This window comes from Balaenoptera borealis (genome assembly GCF_965194805.1).
Source record: "Balaenoptera borealis genome assembly, chromosome: 2".
NCBI lineage: Eukaryota > Metazoa > Chordata > Mammalia > Artiodactyla > Balaenopteridae > Balaenoptera > Balaenoptera borealis.
Window position 1 is genome coordinate 104,246,059 of NC_138867.1, and position 20,775 is coordinate 104,266,833.

At 39.9% G+C, this 20,775-nt stretch overlaps 2 protein-coding genes across 4 annotated transcripts in view; one reads left to right on the plus strand and one right to left on the minus strand.

The window, feature by feature from the left end:
- The window catches only part of CSNK1G3 (casein kinase 1 gamma 3), a 578,377-nt gene that overhangs the window by 531,890 nt on the left and 25,712 nt on the right, over positions 1–20,775 (plus strand). The gene's annotated exons all lie outside the window — the stretch shown is intronic.
- Positions 1–20,775, minus strand: part of LOC309623664 (uncharacterized protein) — a 769,197-nt gene that overhangs the window by 234,139 nt on the left and 514,283 nt on the right. For 2 of the 3 annotated variants that reach the window (XM_082380757.1, XM_082380758.1), the window contains one exon: positions 12,306–12,378. In XM_082380757.1, the coding sequence (XP_082236883.1) occupies positions 12,306–12,378 (73 nt within the window). Of the gene's footprint in view, positions 1–12,305; positions 16,844–20,775 lie in introns of those variants that run through there. The other variant, XR_014241444.1, reaches the window with a different exon arrangement.

Here is a 20,775-nt window from a genome sequence, read left to right on the forward strand (position 1 = left end):
AGTTCATTTCCACAGAAGAACTAATTCAAACCAACCTTCTCTCATTTCTATCTCCCTTGAATGAAAAGTTGATCCAAACAATTCAATCTCAGCTGAGATGAATTAGAAATTAGAAGCTTTCTATGCAGGTTTAAGCAGCTCCGGGATTACACTTTTACAAATTTCTTTAGAGGGAGCTAACAATAAAGATTAAAAGCAATAGCCCTGCAAAGTACATACTGTAGCTAGATGTGAAAGGACACAACAAGCTCCCGCTCAAAAAAACTCCCTGCGGCTGAGGTTCTGGTCTTCCGTGGATTCAATTCTTGCTCCCACTGACATTCTTTGAAAACAGCAGCCACGTTGTTTAATTCGACATTCAAAGAAGCCACTGTTAACCACGTGGTCCACTGTGATAAAGTCAAAATGTGAGAGTCCCTCCAGGCAAGGAAGAAGGGCCTGGAATTGTTGCATTTTTCAGCCTCTACCTTTCCTTCCTAGAGACTTGACTATCTGAACTTAGTCACATGATTTGCTTCCTTTTCACTACCATCCAAAGTGCTGTTTGAGGCTGCTTGGATCTTTAAAGAACAGTGTTTCCATATTGTCTTTTCTCCCCCAAGCATTTTATCCTGTAGTTTAGAAGATTACATTTTAAAAACAATTCACATCTCCTGCCTCCTTCCTGCCTTCCTGACATTCTCTTCCTTACTCTTTGTATCTGCCTCCAGTCAATGAGACTAAGGATTTGACATTAATCTTGACTAGAAAGGTAAGTAAATATTTTGAGGAGAGTGTAGGGAGTATTCTGGGGAAGGGATATGAAGAGTAGACTTAATAAACAAATAAAAAGATGGAAAATTATTTTAAATATTATAATCAGATGATCATAAACCACACCTTTTCATGACTCCTTAACTGGTCCATTCTATCCACCATTTAGGACTGCACTGTAGATTTCCATAGCAACTCTCCTTAATTGTTATTATGCCAATGCAGTAATTATCACATTCACAAACGAAGACTGGTCATTTTCTCAGTAGCGAAAGAAAATAACTGTGGTCTATGGAAGATCCAGAGAAGATGAAGCATTTATTCCCTTCTCACTTAACTACATCCTGAAGCATTCCCTACCAGTTTTGCAAAAACTGTTACTTATGAGTTTGTTAATTTTGGAAGCAGAATGAACTCTTTCAGGGCACTAAGGCACCCAGCAAAGATATATAATCACCCATGAGCCTAGGTAAATGTGGCTTACAATGCTGGCTTTTATTGGGTTGTTTGCAAATGGACAGAAGCAATACATAATGTCATTTTAGAGGCCTTCTTATGGTAATTAGAGAGGGGCTTGAAGATGCAGGTGGGCTTTCATGTACACACACACACACACACACACACACACCCCACCCTCCAACCTTAGAAGACTCTTCAGTTATTATGATTATCTGGCTCAAGTATATAGATAAAAGCTCTACTCATAACAGCTTTAGGCCTTCCTGGCATCTAACATGAATGATATTTTTAAATAAACCTTGGTTACTTTCTATATGTTTGAAAATGATGGTCGGCATAGCAAGAGAATCCATAAAACAAAAGAGACTGGAGCTTTCCAATGGCATATTTTTCAAATGCTTTAGTTGATAAGGTTGGGCTAGAAATAAGCAGTAATTTGTGGGTAATATTCTTTCCTCTGATTTCATTATATGGTTGTAACAGAGAAATGCCTACCGGTTATTAGTGGGATGTGGAGCCCATGTGTCTCTATAGCATCATCTTGTCTGTATGTTCTAGATTGGAAGATTCTCTGTTACTCAACAAATACAAACCTTTGTGAGCCCCTGCTATGAGCCAGGCACTGTCCTAGCCCCAGCGGAGACCGCAGAGAACAAACCAACTCCATTTCTGTAGTCACAGGACCTGCGCTCTAGTGGCAGGAAATAGCCAACCAATGAATAAATATATCATGTGACAGCTGATTATAAGTGTTACGAGGAAAAATAAAGCAGGATAAAGAGGATAGATACTAATAGGAGTGAGGCTTATTTTATGTGGGGTGGTCAAAAGAAGACCTCTCCGAGGAGGTGACATTTGACATTTGAGCAGAGTCTTAAAAGAAATGGCTTTTCAGTCTTGCTAAATGCTCTCAGATCCCTGCACCGCTTTCAGTAAATCTGAAGATGAAACAAACATCTGCCAGATGAAAGAAGCAAGAAGGTAAAGACAGGAAACTCGAGTGATACATCCACACAGATCCAATTCGGGGACTAATTTATGCTTCCAAAGCATGCTCAGAAAAAAGCGAAGAAGAAATCCCCACACTGAGATCCTTTGATGAATCACCAGTAGCTAATTGTTACCAAGCATCCCACAGGCATGACATATCATTGGAAATCTGGGTGGATTTCAGAAGAGAAATGTTATTGCATTTAAACAATACCATTAGCCAATCTGATTTCACTTACTGGTATGCACTTTGTTCCAGCTATCTAGTCTAAAGATGAATTGCCCAATGGTTGTATTGTCAAAATGACAGCGTGAAAAGAGAAGCATGTGGGTTGTAATAATAATGTGGTACATGTGTAGAAGGTCAGAGAAGCAACAGATTAACATTCCAGTGAAAGATTTCCCCTGGGACATCTCTTGAAAGTATCAAAGGCCAAAGGATCAGGACACTGATAATGTGTCTGGCATTGGTGGTGAAATCGTTGTATGTATTTAGCTCTGCTGAGGACAGAGCTGTGTTCTTTTCAATTAGCTGATGAAATCTCTCCTGAACAATGAAGAAGCCAACCACGGAAACCGGCTTCAATACAGCTGAATGAATGGAAATGAGGTTGTGTGAAAATATGAGTTGCTTACTTCAGATTAATGAAATACATTTGAACATGGTCCCTTGAGAAGGCAAACTAAATAATTCCCTACCCTGGAGATTTAAGCTTACCATGTATAGCATGACATTTCTTCATTGAATTTTAAACCAAATTCTCAAGTTTGCAACCCTTCTGCAAGGTGAACCTGGGGATTATGGGATGGGGGAGCCCAGTGGTCCTTTCTAACTGCTGGCTCTGCAGGGCAAAGGGTGAGGGGCAGGGAGCACACAGGCTCTGCAGGCAGAGGAACCTGGGTTTGAAACTGGATTTCATAATATACTGATGTGTAAAAATAAACTCCATTTTCTTCATTTTTAGAATGGGGAAAATACACACAGCCCAAATATTTGTAGGGCAGATTTAAAAAGGCAATGCCTACGGAATATTTTGTAATCGTGCAAGGAATGGGAGCTATCGCTAAATTTTACAGCTTCTCTGTGGCTTCTATGACATTCCTACTGCTTCACCTTCCCTGGTGCTGGGAGAAAAATCCTGGGTGGCTTGATACACATTAAGAGGGAATGGTAAGTTTTGTTTATATTTCTAAATATAAGTACCCCTTAACTTCAGGAAGGAAGATTGTCTGCTTTGTTTAAAACTTCATTTATGTGTTTACTATCAAAAATGAAGATCTGAAAAATAGAGGGATATTTTTCAGGAAATTTCAGGAAATAAGTAAAATACAACAAGTGATTTGCAAAGTACATAGGAAATATCACAATAAAAATTTGGGAGGCAGTGTATATCATGGTTGGAATGTAGTTCCTAGATTCACTGCAGGTGTTTAAATTCCAGCTCCACTACTTCTTGATGCGTAACCTCCAGCAAGTTGCTTACCCTCTCTGGGCCTTTCCTTCTTACCTGTAAAATGGGCAAATAATAGGACCCACATCATAGGGTTGATGGAGGATTAATTAAATTGGTAAAAAGCTTCAAACGATGCATGGTACTATTTGTAATTCTTGATTACTCAAACAATCATGAATGTAATTCTAACCAAAAAGTGTTTTAGGGAAACTTAATAATGTTTTCAGATAGAACTTTAATTGTGATTTATAATTTTATTACTAATATGGGTTGTTGTGTTATTACCTCTTTGCTATAAGGTCTTATTTCTTTTTTTTTTTTTTTAAAGCCTATTTTATAAATTCATTTATTTATTTATTTATTTATTTTTGGCTGTGTTGGGTCTTCGTTTCTGTGCGAGGGCTTTCTCTAGTTGCGGCAAGCGGGGGCCACTCTTCATCGCGGTGCGTGGGCCTTTCACTGTCGCGGCCTCTCTTGTTGCGGAGCACAGGCTCCAGACGCGCAGGTTCAGTAGTCGTGGCTCACGGGCCCAGCTGCTCCGCGGCACGTGGGATCTTCCCAGACCAGGGCTCGAACCCGTGTCCCCTGCATTGGCAGGCAGACTCTCAACCACTGCGCCACCAGGGAAGACCCAGGTCTTATTTCTTTAGATAGCAAGAGTGCTGTAAATAGCAACAAGAGAGCCTTACGCAAAGCTGACTTGACTTTGAACTGTTCTGAGAAAGCACGCTGCCCTCTTCACAGTGAGATCCCTGGAGACCATCAGAGCAGCCCCTGAAACAGAGCCCCTACCTCCCACCGTGGGAGCCACAATTCACAGCAACATCCTCAATTCTCCCCTTCAACACAAACCCAGAGGAGCTGGGAAGACAGCCCTGTCAAAACAGCTTATGACTTGAGGACTCCAAAGGCAAGTTCCATGAAGATATAATATCTCAGTGTGGGATACACAAGTCTCTTTTTTAAAAAATCTGGTCTCTTTTATGACTTGGATAGCTAGCGTTTGGGTAAGATGTTCGAAACCGATGAAGTATAAAAGCTGGGCAGAACTCCTAATCTTTTTAAGGGTGCCGGACAATGGTGTCAACTCCTCTCCTGCTCTTCACAATTATCGCTTGATAGTCTTTGAATCAACAATAAAATGGCAATGGAAGAGGCAGTCTGACCTGGACCTTAAGAGGATGCTATAGAGGGCGTACAATGATTACCTGAGGAAGATGCAGCCTGATGGTCACTAAAGCAGGGATTAATAGTTTCAACCGCTGCTTGATGAATTTCTCTGAAAAGAGAGGCCTGAAGGACATTGGCAGAAAGAAATGGGAGAAAACATAAATGGCTTGTGAGAAAGAGCCAAATGGCCTTTTCCTGTTTCCTAAGAGACTGAATCTCCTGGGCTGGAGAATGTGCTGTTTCTTATAAAAGGTTCTGGAAATGCACTTTCTTACCAAAATTCAAAGCAGGGCCACAGATCATTTATAGGAGACAAAAAACAGTAAGTAGTGTCAGCAGAGAGGAATATATTTTACTTTGCTCTGCCATGAGGAATTATGGTGGGTTGTGACGAGCGGAATATAAAGTAACATAAGTTGCCTGTTGACAACAGGGTTTGAAATTATAAAATGTAAAACCAATATATTTCCTGCACACTATGAAACAGCTGGGGTATTTTTATGGCTTCTAGCGGGATACCATGCCATCTCTCAAAACCCTATAATTCTGTAAGCACCATAAGTGCATCTTGTTATTTATTTTGTTTATTTGGCTTCAAGGATTTCACAGGCAGCACTGCATAGAATCAAATGTAAAGAAAGTGATCAACACTGAATTGTGCTGTCTTTAAGAATGTCCACTCCTGCCTCTACTGAAGGGTAGGTTGGACATTATGTTCAACGTGGCAGCATACCTAGGCAGAACAGAATCTTTTCCTTGCAAGAAGGGAAAAAAAAATGATTCAATCAAAAATGCCACAGGAATGTTTCCCTCCATGGTCTGTCTGGAGTCTACGTATAAAAATTAAGTCTTTGTCGATCTAGATGTATACGGAAGAGAAACAGCAAACAATAAAGCAAACACAGTAAAATGCAAAAAAAAAAAAAATTAAGTCTTTTATGAGGTTGACAACAGCAGAGTTCATATAAGGTCCCTTTAAATGACAGATGGTGATAAGCAAGTCAACACTTTATGTGCTAGACTTTAGAAGTGTCGCAGCCACTGACCCACATTAATGAAGAGCACAGACAAAAGGCAGGAAGCAAAACTCTGTGCCGAGCATCCTACCCTAAACAGTGATTGATTGCATTGTCTTCATTCTGGTTGCTTACTCTAAACCCATGCATGTCAATCAATCAGTACAAAAGACTCTGATTGCTTAAAATGCTTTGGCTGTTACATTAGCTGGGGTTTTATGTTTTAATCAAATATCACATTTTCAATTATCATACGCTGAACTCCTGGGATACGGAATTGACTGGAAGTTTGTTAGGACTTTGGCAGTGTTGGTGGTTAATGATTTGATGCGCGTATGCGGCTGCAGGTGAGCAGAGGGCTGGGAAGGGTGTGGGGTGAGTACCAGAGGATGCCCTGCTTGGGGATGGAGAGAACCACCTTACCCAGAAATAGATTCTTGCTGCCTGAAAAGAGCAGAGAATCTAGTCAAATATCTTCCCCCTGCTTGAGACAGAGGCCTTCTCTTTCCTGATTGCAGGCTCAGGAATTTTGTGAGGGTAAACATTGCCCTTCACACAGAAGTTTGTCAGCTGTCAGCAGCTCCTGACATGACAAAAATCCCAAAGCAGGGGTGCTGGGGCTGTGTAATACAGAAGTGCCCAGTTGTCTGAGTTGAAAAGAGAGGAAACATCAGATGTTGCTTTTCTAACAAAGACCCGGTTTCATGCTTAAAATCACAAAGATAACTTGGTTTTCTGTTCTTAGGATTAAAAAAAAAACGAAAAAAAAAAAAAAAAAAAACCTTTGTTCCTTTGAAGTAAGAGCAAGCTATGTGAAATGAATTTTAACCAGGTTCTGCCAATATCTATCAGCACACAGCATTTCATATGGCAGATAATAAGAGTCTGGAGAAAATGACAGGCAGGAGGAAGGGAAATCTGGAGGCGAGGGTCAGAGTTTGCAGCATCCAGGTCAGACAAGGGTTTTGGGAAGGCTTTTGGGATGAGGGTTTGATTGAACCTGAGAACATGCTGAGTACCCATGTTCAGAGGTGTGGATTTTTTTTTTAAATAAAAAATAGATTAAACTAGGAATTTGGGGGGTTATTTTTCCTTTTTGCTACGCCCACCCATAAGGGAAATAAATGTGTTGATGTAGAGAAGACGTAATCATAAATGAATGGAGTATGTAGCTCATGATTCATGACAATAATTAAATATCATTTATTAATACGGTTTATGAAGACCTTCTCCTCTAGGTAAGACAGAGAAGTTATGAATCCTTTCCATTTAGATAAAGAAAGAAGCCAAGATTATACCAAAAAAAAGATGACACGTCTTCCCAAAGACAGGACGTTATAAGACGTGTGTGATGTCCGCAGATGGAAGGACAGACGATGTTCGAAAAACAAAGAGTAACTATGAGAGTTTGGTGAAAGGTTTAGGTTAGGTATCCTTCTTCGAATAATGTTTTAAGATTGCTTGATAACACCAGAGAATTTTAAAAGAATGTGAAAGAAAATGCCTTGACCACAGCTGGTGGAAATAAAAAAATGAAAGCACGAGGTCCAGTTATTAATCCTGGTAGCTGTTTCTTGGATACTGAAAAGAGAAGTCAAAAAGCCAGAAGCAAGTTCAACGAACATCTCTAATATGAGCCTATTTCTGGGAAATTCTCCACTAAGGGAAACAAGAAATCATATTGCATTGAGATTTATAGTCGGCACATACATCAACCATGTCTGCAAGTCTGTATTTCCCTATGGTTTATCTTTTTTTATTCTGTATCTTTTTTTTTCCTCTAAGACTCTGTGTGTGTGTGTGTGTGTGTGTGTGTGTGTGTGTGTGTGTGTGTGTGTGTGTATAGTTAGCTGTGCAGAGATAAAAACAAGTCAATTTAGTTAAAGGTACGAAAGGTGATGTGGTGATATGGGCAGTGGAGTGACTGGGGAGATCAAAGGGCAAACTAAATACATCTCACCAGGTGACCTGAGCCATGGGATTAACTTCCCTGGGCCTCTCTTCCTCATCTACAGAAGGAGGCTTTTTACATCAGGCTTCTCTGAGACCCTTTCTAGGCCTGATATTCTACAATGTACATGTTCCCCACATTTTCCCAAGGATTGAATCATCAATGGTGCATGCATAACACAGGGTGGGTTTTCAATTAGTATACACACAGAGTGATAATAATTTTAATTGCATTTTGTTATATTTCCTATTAATCTTGGAACAGAACTGCTATGTGTTAAGACAACTGCAGAGAACGCAACAGCTTAGAAAATAATTACTGTGCAAAAAAAATACAACTTATTCCCAAATTTTGCATTAATCTCAGGCTAAGTAAAAGGATAGTAAACTGAGGTTTAGATTTCTAGGTCTAGATTTTGCTCTGTTAAGTCTCTGGGCAAAGCTTTCATTTTCCTTTACTTCAAAGTGAAGGGAGGATTCAGGTGAAACAATTTCTTAGACGACTTCACAATTCCCTTTTCATGATGTCCTGAGAGTGAGTGTGTTGTAATGGAAAAATCTGTTTTTTTCAGACAGCGAGCCCTGGACTTGACGCCCAGCTCTACAACTCACTGCTGTGTGATGGGGACGGGCTGGCTCTGGGGACCTCTCTTAGCTTTCGGGATTATTCCAGGCATAAGGATGCATATAAAGTGTGTGTGTGTGTGTGTGTGTGTGTGTGTGTGTGTGTTGGGGGGGGGTGGATACACGCAACTGGATTTAGGGAATCTTACTGAGTATTATGGAGCCTGCTCTGATTTCCCTTTGATTCTGAGCTTTCGAACCCACGGTAATTTCCATGGTTTATATACAATAATCTGTCTCAAAAAGAATCATCTTAATGTTCATCATATAGCAAAAAGCCCTCTGATTTGTACGTGAACAACTGAGTTTAAGTTGAAACCCTCCCAGGACTTCAGAGGAGACTGTCCCTGCAATCTCATTCACAGCAAAGCGCAGAACCTGAAATACTGTAACTCGTACAGAGTAAACCCAAGGGACAGAGCTCCACCTTAGCAGGGAATCCATATAAGCCAAGACTGACTCCTGAATAAACCAAGAAAGTGAAACGCCTCCAGTGAAAGGGCTCCCAAGCTGCCCCCTGGAGGTAAGTAAGGTGGGTACACATCCACCCATCTGTCTATCATGTCCACTTCATCCAAATTACGCAACAGATATACCCTAGAGCCAGAGCCTTTCCCACATCAACTCTACACTGTTAACTGGAGAAAAGAAAAAGGGGTTCTAGAGGAAAAGAATAATATGGCAAAGAACTGCCTTTCTTAACATCGAAGCGTATTCACATGCACACACTGCTTTTAATGTTTATTTCTGGGGGGGAGGCATAAAAAATACCAATCTACACTTTGCAGAAATAAAGAATATATGAAATAGTTGGATTTTAATTCTATATTTTCAGAAAGCGTGCTAACCTATGCAGCAATGATGTAGAAATGTAGACACAGAAGCCAACATAGAGATCATTTGGTATAACATCATCATTTTAGAGGAGAAAACTGCTTTTAAAAATGGTTGCCATCATTTCACCTCTCTGAAGTTTCCCATGGCCCTTGATTTAACTCACACTTAATATTTTATATACAACCTGGTCACTGGAGTAAATGTTCCACAAGCAATTAAATGATATACACACTGATGTCACTATTCTTCTAATGCCATTTCCTAGTGGCTGCATGTTGACCACACATTTTATGTGGCTAAGAACCTCAAAGAAATATCAAATGATGAAACTCAAAGGGTTCCTGATGTAAATTAAGCTTTTACAGACAATGTTTGACCACCAAGTACTTAATTCTCAACCACACTGAAAGAGTAACTCTGTATCTTAGATAACGCAACTTGTACCTGAAGTCAAATTCTCCCATACTCATTTTTTTCCAGTGTCCAGGTCACATCCTAGTAGAGGAATTAGTCTCTTAAAAGAATATTTTGCTTCATTATACAACATTGCTTCCTGTAGCAAGTAGAGCAACTGGTACATTTATTTACCCAAACCAGGAAATACTGATATCTTGTAAATCATACCACAGATTTCCTAGCATCACAGTCAGATATGGATCCTACTATAATCAAATGGCATAAGATAAAACACTGAAATATGGACTAATCCCATTGCTAAATCATGCATTTAGCAATTTTAGGAGTACTTCCACTAAGTTTGAAGTCCATAGATGACCATTTTAGCTTCTAGAGTTTCTGAAAATCAAACATGCCTTTCAGGACCAAGCATGTACACTGAGGCACTGGGAAAACAATCTACTCTCTGTTGGCTTATTCTGCCCTAAACAGAGGAAATTCCCATATTCTGCTGGGGCATCTGAACACCAATAAAAAAGAAGTTTGGATTGAATTATGCCTGTATTTCAGCATGGTATAATTTCTACCCTGTATTTTCAGATTTCTTGTAGGAAGTCAGCCAGGTTGATAAATTGGTAAAATTAATTTTCTTGAGTATATTTATTAATCTATTAAATGATTCATTATCTTATTACTAACATCCACTGAGCCTAATTTCTTCATAAATACTTTATTATCGTCTCTGAATTTCCTCATAATTAAACATAATGCATAAAAAAGGTGAAACCTTGATTTGCCTAAATACTTACAACCAAAACTCTTGAAAAAGTGTTGAGGCTCAATATTATACAAGGTTTCTTGAAACGTATGGGAAACCCTAACCAGATCATCAACCAGATATTAAAGTATCAGAGCAAGGATTATTTTTCAAAATTTAACTAATTCTAAAGTATGTGCATAAGGGCGTTAAGAATCTTTGCTTCCTCAAGGAGAAAAATGTACCAGTGTATTTATAATTTTTTTTTCCATCTACTTATAATGTTTGCATAGGAGAAAGATACTCAGGTTAACCAAAAGTGTGGCAAGCATACTTCTTGTTCTGCCCAGGAGAGTCTCACTCTTTGCCTGTTATCTGAGAATAATTATTAATAGTGTCTAATTTTACCTTCAAAGACGACCTGGTTTGAGAAAATAAATTATGTGATCAATTAAAAAAAAAAAAAAAGACAGGATTCTTTCTCAGGCTATATGAGAAAGTTAAGAAAGCACAAGCAACTGTATCAGCTGTCAGATGGCCAGGCAAGATGGAAAGCTGGAATTCTGCTCAGAATACCATAGTACTCGAGAGACCCAATGGTAACTCTCTGTAGTCAGATTGCAAACTGTGAGCAGAGGCAGAAATAACAGTAAGGAAATTGTTAGTGAAGTCTCCACAAGTGGCAAGAAAGGTGCTAGCAAAGACTGAAAAAAATGTTGAGAAAATTTTTATTGAAAGTTGGGATAATGGTACCCCATGTTATACAATAGTGAAACAGCTGTAAAGCACGTGCCTGAAGAAATGTGGAAGAAAGAAAGTATACTTTATATACTCTGGGACCTTGGTAAGGTGATTTTCAGGTAGAATGTTCAATGTGGCAACTGGCTTCTTTTAAAGCAGTGGCAGGGCTCAGTTAAAGAAAAAAGTGTTAAAATTTCAAGAAAAATTTAAAAGGACTATGAAGTGACTAGGAATTTCTGAGTTGGAAAATTAAACTATTTCTAATTTTTACTACCTCCATCCTGAAAAGATTCTCAGTGTGAAATACTGCCTGGGGCATAGATCAAATCACGTGTGTGGCAATAAGACTGTGCTAAGATCACTAAAAGATTTAAGGCAGCGTTGAGTAGAGCCCCCTCAGCTACAAAAAAAAAAGAAGAGTTAATTCCATCCAGTTTATTTAATTTTATTTGTTGTATTTAATCTCTATTTGGGTCTTGGGTCTGTTTTTGGAATTGGATATACAGTTGACCCTTGAACAACATAGGTGTTGGAGGTGCTAACCCTCCACACACTGGAAAATCCACGTATAACTATTTTTGACTTCCCAAAAACTTAACTACTAATAGCCTTCTGTTGAACAGAAGCCTTACTGACAGCATAAACTGGTCAATTAACACATATTTTGTATGTCATATGTATTACATGCTATAATCATACAATAAGGTAAGCTAGAGGAAAGAAAGTGTTGTTAAGAACATCATAAGAAAGAGAATATATACATTTATAGAACTCTACTGTAGTTATCGATACCGTTAACTTTACATCGTCAGTTTCCAAGATGAACCGTCTGTCAGTACCTACATCAATATTGTCTCATATGATACAAAATACTGTAGATGCTATATACAGTACTAACACTAGTTGTCAAAAATGAAAAGATAATGTGAAAAAGAAATTCATATTTATTTACAGGTATAACGATTCATGCAATGATAATGAACAAGCAGCCATATGACTGCTTTATGGTAGCCCAGTGTAACCAACAGGATTGTTTCACGGTAGGCTAGCCTATTGACTAATGAATGAATTGTTACACAACTGTTACAGCATACGGTACTACAGTCATACTCATAATACAGTCTTGGTAATATTGTTAAACTTTTAAAAACCACTTACCTGTGATGATGGGCTGATACACAGTTTCTCCAATTCCAAGAGAGAAGCATACTGTAATTCTTTGAAAATGACACTATAAAACAATAAGAAATTAAGTTTTATATTAGCTATCACTCACCTTATGCCTGTGTAAGGATAAACTAGTATCTACATCTATTTTATGCATTCATGACACCTTTTTCTTAATTTTTTTGATATTTCTATGCCTACATGGTACATCTGCAACTTTTTTCAAAATGCCACCAATATCAAAAAAAGTCCCAATATATTTATTAACAAGAAAATGCACGTATAAGTGGACTCTCACACAGTTCAAACCCATGTTGTTCAAGGGTCAAATCATTTTACAGTGTTTGCAGTGTTCCTCACAGCACCCTTTTTAACACAGAACACTTATCTCCAGAACTAGTAACGCATTTTGGAAAATGCTACTCTACATTTAAAAAAATTCTTTTTTGACCTTTCCCAATCTGGGAAAACAGTTCATTAGGTGTTATATTTGCTGTTTTTGGTTTAATACCACATACAAATAAATTCAAAGAAATACCATTATTGATTACAGAGAAGACACAGAGTAAAGCATGTGGTGAAAATATAAAATATAAAACGTTCCATCTAGTCAATGGCAAAGAAAATGGTGGATGTGGTTATGTTCCACAATGATTTGATCCTGTCTTTCATCTTGTTTAATCAGAAAGCCACCTTATTTCTCTATAATGACCATTTCCAGGCTTTATGTTCACATTCTTAGGTCAGGAATTTCTGTTTGTTTGTATGATTAATAATCATGTGTGCTAAGCTAGGATTGTGATATTAATCATTTGGGCTAGACTAAAATTGTGAAATAAAAAAGTTGTGATAGGTAATACGGATGACAATTGTGTCACATCTTTTTTTAAAAATAAGCGTATCACATGATTATACTGTTTCTTGAATAAATAACATAAATAAAAAGCCAAACATCTTGATGTAGATGATTATATTACCTAGTTAACGTATGTTTCACATTTTAATTATCACAAGTTAAATATTTAGGTTTATGCTTTTGATTTTTCCTTTCTTCATAAAGTCATTATTTAAAATTTAAAACTCTATGCTTTAACTAGATTGGAGAAAGTCAAATCATTTTTGTAACTGTTTAAGGTTTACCATCAATGAAGGACTATATTTAACAAATGCCCAGCTGTGTTTGTTGATCTTATTTCCTTCATATCTTTAACTTGTTAGAAGATAAAAGATGTAATCATGTTTCAACAGTAAAAATTAAATATGTGAATAACTTAGCTCTTCATGAATGGATCTTTCACTAATCATTCCATATCCTTACAAAATGTGCTACACTGATACACTGTAGTCAATGTCCAGATCTATGGTTGAAGGCTCATCATACACGTTATACACAGTTAGTTTATCTTAATTTAAATGTTAGATGTGGCATGTGATTTCCAAAGAAAATAGAAATTCCTAATGATGTTGGATTGATTTGTACCAGTGAAGATGCATTTATTATTTGGAACAAATGATTAGTCTTTCTTTACCAAAGTTGCTGTTGTGCTTTCTCAACTAGGTATTTTAATTTTCACGTTGACAACCAGTCAGAAAGAATCCATCACAAACGATCAAAGCATATGCTTGATAGGCTAGTTTCTTAAAATGACAAGTAGGACAGTTCTGTGATAGAGAAAAGTTGATGTGTGCTTTAATCTCCATATTTTGATGTGCTGCACACCACCTTGCCTTAGTTGAAATGCATTTTGTTCTTAGAGCTTTCACTAAGTGTTTCCTCTTTAAACACTTTGTCAGAGATGCTCTGGATAGAAGTTGTTACTAATGGTATAATAACTATTTTACTACTTAACAGTGCAGAGAATTGGCTTGCCTTTCTAATATCTGACCTAAAATTTAGTTCATAAATTGAAAGAGAAATGAAAATAGGAAAAAGGAAAGAAAAATCAACATTTTCCTTTTGACTATTTTAATACACAGGGGTTAATTAAAACAAGTGACGTCAATTTAAAAACAAAACAAAACAAAACTATTTGACAACAGTATTTAGAGTTGTCCAGGAATGGAAAGGCCTTGGCTGTGGGCATCAGAGCATAAGACACCAGATAGTTATAGATGATCAGGCAAACCATCCACCTTAGGAGTCTGAAACAGGTAGGAATTTTCCTATGCCATTTTTAGGTATATAAAATGTCACATTTCTTTAGATTTCTAAAACAAATCATATCTATCTCCAAGCTTCAATAGCCAAGGTTCATGGAAAGGTTAATATTTTATGATTCCAGGGAGAGGGCTCAAGACTACGGAATAGGAGGATGTAGGGGCTCACCTCCTCCCAGAAACACATCAAAAATACATCTATTGGGCTTCCCTGGTGGCGCAGTGGTTGAGAGTCTGCCTGCCAATGCAGGGGACACGGGTTCGAGCCCTGATCTGGGAAGATCCCACATGCCACAGAGCAACTAGGCCCATGAGCCACAATTACTGAGCCTGCTCATCTGGAGCCTGTGCTCCGCAACAAGAGAGGCTGCGATAGTGAGAGGCCCGCGCACCACGATGAAGAGTGGCCCCCGCTTGCCGCAACTAGAGAAAGCCCTCACACGGAAACGAAGACCCAACACAGCCATAAATAAATAAAATAAATTTTTAAAAAAATACATCTATTTGTGGAACAATTCTCACAGAAAATCAAGCGGAAGCTGGCAGAAGATCTCCTATACAACCAAAGCTGCAGGAAAGATCTCCACGTAACCGCATAGGACAGGGAAATAAAGGCATCCTGTTGGGACCTGTGTCCCTGGAAGGAGACTGAAAGGAAAAGAAGGTCTGCATGGGCAGACCCTCACTCTGGGAAGCAAGTATGTAGAGCCACAATCTGGGCATCCTAGTCCTGGGGTCTTGCATGGAGGAGACAAGCCTGCTTGCCTACTGGGAAGTCCACTGGGACAGACAGAAAGGCTGGAGAAGCCCAGGCTCTATACATGAGTATGCACAGGCTGGCTTGCCAACCATCAGGGCAGAGGGAGTCTTGCACTGGTGGCTGCTGCCTCCCCGTACTCCCCAATCTGAAGGGGAGAACACCTTGGTCCCTCTCCCTCCACCCCACAGGCTGGCACAATATCTGGGCAAAGGCTCAGTCTAGCTACACAGAGACAGACCAGGGCATCTGGTGTGTGCTCAGGGTGGGGCGCTGGTGGCCACTGTCAGTGCATGCACAGGAGGCCTGGGGTGTGATCCACGTGGGGCAGCAGTGGCCACTGTCAGTGCACGCAGCGTACACAGCGGTGCGTCTCACAGCAAGAGCACTCCGGGTCCCCCCACTCTGCACTGCAGCCTAGCACTAGATGTGGGGCAGACAGGTCCTGGGACAGGTCTGCCACGGAGGCAGCCCAGATCGTAGGTGGCAGCACAGCCATTTCAATACCTGCAGCCACAATGCCCCGACCCCCAGCCCCAGCCTACTCCACACCACAGCCCTGCGCTAAATCTGGGAGGGATAAAACAGAGAAAGGGATGTGACCTTGGGCTGCTTCTGAGCTGAACTGCAGGTGCCTACACAGGTGGCATGGGTTCTCTGTGGCTATTCAGTCCTCACTTACTTCAGCAATCACCTCCTTTGGGGCAGGGCATGCACTCAAGGGCAATGGAGGCTGATCAAACCTAAACATAAGATTTTTACTCCAACAAGTGGAGAGCAGACCCCATCCCTGACAGGGCAGCGATAGCCACAGAGCAGAGAGGAGGCCCTGCCTCACACTGTACACAGGTTCTAGATACTAAGACACCGACCACACCCCCTTAATCAAGGGGCTAATAGCCAGCACACTCTGAGGAAAGACATGGCTGGTGTCCATAAGGAAACAAGTCCTCTCACCAAAAACACTGGACACACACAGTCTATACACGAATGCTCCCACATAAAAACATCCCTTCAAGGCCAGAGTAGATAACTGTTTCTCCTAAATTCATAGAGACAGAGAAAGTTAAATTAAATGAGAAGGCAGAGGAACTGCTCTCAATTAAAAGAACAAGAGAGATCCCCTAAAATAACAAATAATGAAGCACAGCTCACCAGTCTACTAGACTATGAGTTCAAAAAGGTGGTAGTAAAAATACTAACTGAATTAAGGAAGACTGTTGATAGAAACACAGGTCACTGTAACAAGGAACTAGAAATTATAAAGATGAACCAATCAAACAGACAATTCGGAGGGAGACCTGCAAGATGGTGGAGGAGTACGACATGGAGATCACCTTCCTCCCCACAAATACATCAGAAATACACCCTACATGTGGAACAACTCCTACAGAACACCTACTGAACGCTGGCAGAAGACCTCCAACCTCCCAAAAGGCAAGAAACTCCCCACGTACCTGGGTAGGGCAAAAGAAAAAAGAAAATACAGAGACAAAAGAATAGGGACAGGACCTGCACCAGTGGGAGGGAGCCGTGAAGGAGGAAAGGTTTCCACACACTAGGAAGCCCCTTCACTGGCGGAGATGAAGGGTGGTGGCGGGGGAAACTTTGGAACCATGGAGGAGAGCGCAGCAACAGGGTGCAGAGGGCAAAGTGGAGAGATTCCCGCACAGAAGATAGGTACCAACCAGCACTCACCAGCCCGAGAGGCTCGTCTGCTCACCAGCCAGGGCGGGTGGGGGCTGGGAGCTGAGGCTTGAGGTTCAGAGGTCAGATTCCAGGGAGAGGACTGGGGTTGGCTGTGTGAACACAGCCTGAAGGGGGCTAGTGTGCCACAGCTAGCCGGGAGGGAGTCCAGGGAAAAGTCTGGACCTGCCTAAGAGGCAAGAGACCATTGTTTTGGGGTGCGCGAGGAGAAGGGATTCAGAGCATCACCTAAACGAGTTTCAGAGACGGGCATGAGCCACAGCATTCAGCGCGGACCCCAGAGACAGGCATGAGACACTAAGGCTGCTGCTGCAGCCACCAAGAAGCCTGTGTGCAAGCACAGGTCACTACCCACACCTGTGCAGCCCACCACTGCGTGGGTCCCGTGAACCAGGGACAACTTCCCCAGGAGAACACACGGTGAACCTCAGGCAGGTGCAATGTCATGCTAGCCTCTGCCGCCGCAGGCTCGGCCTGCATTCTGCACCCTGCCCTCCCCCCCGGCTGAGTGAGCCAGAGGCCCTGAATCAGCTGCTCCTTTAACCCTGTCCTGTATGAGGAAAGAACAGATGCCCTCAGGCGACCTACACGCAGAGGTGGGGCCAACTCCAAAGCTGAACCCCAGGAGCTGTGCGAACAAAGAAGAGAAAGGGAAATCTCTCCCAGCAGCCTCAGGAGCAGTGGATTAAATCTCCACAATCAACTTGATATACCCTACATCTGTGGAATAACTGAATAGACAACGAATCATCCCAAATTGAGGCAGTGGACTTTGGGAGCAACGATATATATATTATTTTCCTTTTTCTCTTTTAGTGAGTGTGTATGTGTATGCTTCTTTGTGTGATTTTTGTCTTTAGAGCTTTGCTTTTAACATTTGTCCTAGGGTTCTCTCTGCCCATTTTTGTTTTTTTTAGTAAGCTTTTTAGCACTTGTTATCATTGGTGCATTTGATTTTTGGTTTGGTTGCTCTCTTCTTTCTTTCTTTTTCTTTTTTCCTTTTTTATTACATTTTAATTTTTTATTTCTAATAATTATTTTTTATTTTAATAACTCTTTCTTTCTTCCCTTCTTCCTCCCTTTCCTTCTTTCTTTCTTTCCTTCTCCCTTTTCTTCTGAGCTGTGTGGCTGACAGGGTCTTGGTGCTCTGGCCGGGTGTCAGGCCTCTGCCTCTGAGGTGGGAGAGCCAAGTCCAGGGCACTGGTCCACCAGAGACCTCCCAGCTCCACGTAATATCAAACAGCAAAAGCTACCCCAGTGATCTCCATCTCAACGCTAAGACCCAGCTCCACTCAACAACCAGCAAGCTACACTGCTAGACACCCTATGCCAAACAACTAGCAGGACAGGAACACAACCTCACCCATTAGCAGACAGGCTGCCTAAAATCATGATAAGGTCACAGACACCCCAAAACACACCAACAGATGTGGTCCTGCCCACCAAAAGACAAGATCCAGCCTCACCCACCAGAACACAGACACCAGTCCCCTCCACCAGGAAGCCTACACAACCCACTGAACCAACCTTAGCCACTGGGGGCAGACACCAAAAACAACGGGAACTATGAACCTGCAGGCTGTGAAAAGGAGACCCCAAACACAGTAAGATAAGCAAAATGAGAAGACAGAGAAACACACACCAGATGAAGTAGCAAGGTAAAAACCCACCAGACCTAACGAATGAAGAGAAAATAGGCAGTCTACCTGAAAAAGAATTCAGAATAATGATAGTAAAGATGATCCAAAATCTTGGAAATAGAATGGAGAAAATACAAGAAACGTTTAACAAGGACCTAGAAGAAATAAAGAGCAAACAATGATGATCAACACAATAAGTGAAATTAAAAATTCTATAGAAAGAATCAACAGCAGAATAAATGAGGCAGAAGAACGGATAAGTGACCTGGAAGATAAAATAGTGGAAATAACTACTACAGAACAGAATAAAGAAAAAAGAATGAAAAGAATTGAGAACAGTCTCAGAGACCTCTGTGACAACATTAAATGCAACAACATTCAAATTATAGGGGTACCAGAAGAAGAAGAAAAAAAGAAGGGGACTGAGAAAATATTTGAAGAGATTATAGTTGAAAACTTCCCTAATATGGGAAAGGAAATAGTCAATCAAGTCCAGGAAGCACAGAGACTCCCATACAGGATAAATCCAAGGAGAAACACACCAAGACACATACTAATCATTCTATCAAAAATTAAATACAAAGAAAAAATATTAGAAGTAGCATGGGAAAAAAAACAACATAGAAAGGAATCCCCATAAGGTTAACAGCTGATCATTCAGCAGAAACTCTGCAAGCCAGAAGGGAGTGGCAGGACATATTTAAAGTGAAGAAAGGGAAAAACCTACAACCAAGATTACTCTACCCAGCAAGGATATCATTCAGATTCAATGGAGAAATTAAAACCTTTACAGACAAGCAAAAGCTAAGAGAATTCAGCAGCACCAAACCAGCTTTACAACAAATGCTAAAGGAACTCCTCTAGGCAGGAAACACAAGAGAAGGAAAAGACCTACAATAACAAACCTAAAACAATTAAGAAAACAATTAAGAAAATGGTAGTAGGACCATACATATTGATAATTACCTTAAATGTAAATGGATTAAATGCTCCAACCAAAAGACACAGACTGGCTGAGTGGACACAAAAACAAGACCCATATATATGCTGTCTACAAGAGACCCACTTCAGACCTAGGGACACATACAGACTGAAAGTGAGGGGATGGAAAAAGATACTCCATGCAAATGGAAATCAAAAGAAAGCTGTAGTAGCAATTCTCATATCAGACAAAATAGATTTTAAAAAAAGACTATTACAAGAGACAAAGAAGGACACTACATAATGATCAAGGGATCAATCCAAGAAGAAGATATAACAACTGTAAATATTTACGCACCCAACATAGAAGCACCTCAATACATAAGGCAAATGCTAACAGCCATAAAAGGGGAAATCGACAGTAACACAATCATAGTAGGGGACTTTAACATCCCACTTTCACCAATGGACAGATCATCCAAAATGAAAATAAATAAGGAAACACAAGCTTTAAATGAAACATTAAACAAGATGGACTTAATTGATAGTTACAGGACATTCCATCCAAAAACAGAATACACTTTCTTAAGTGCTCATGGAACATTCTCAGAGATAGATCATAACTTGGGTCACAGATCAAGTCTTGGTAAATTTAAGAAAATTGAAATCATATCAAGTATCTTTTCGAACCACAATGCTACTAGATATAAATTACAGGAAAAAATTTGTAAAAAATACAAACACATGGAGGCTAAACAATATACTATTTAATACCCAAGAGATCACTGAATAAATCAAAGAGGAAATCAAAAAATACCTGGAAACAAATGACAATGAAAACACGACGACCCAAAACCTATGGGATGCAGCAAAAGCAGTTCTAAGAGGGAAGTTTATAGCAATACAATCCTCCCTCAAGAAACCAGAAACATCTCAAATAAACAATCTAACTTACACCTAAAGCAATTAGAGAAAGAAGAACAAAAAAACCTTAAAGTTAGCAGAAGGAAAGAAATCATAAAGATCAGATCAGAAATAAATGAAAAAGAAATGAAGGAAACAAAAGCAAAGATCAATAAAACTAAAAGCTGGTTCTTTGAGAAGATAAACAAAATTGATAAACCATTAGCCAGACTCATCAAGAAAGAAAGGGAGAAGACTCAAATCAATTGAATCAGAAATGAAAAAGGAGAAGTAATAACTTACACTGCAGAAATACAAAGGATCCTGAGAGATTACTACAGGCAACTCTATGCCAATAAAATGGACAACCTGGAAG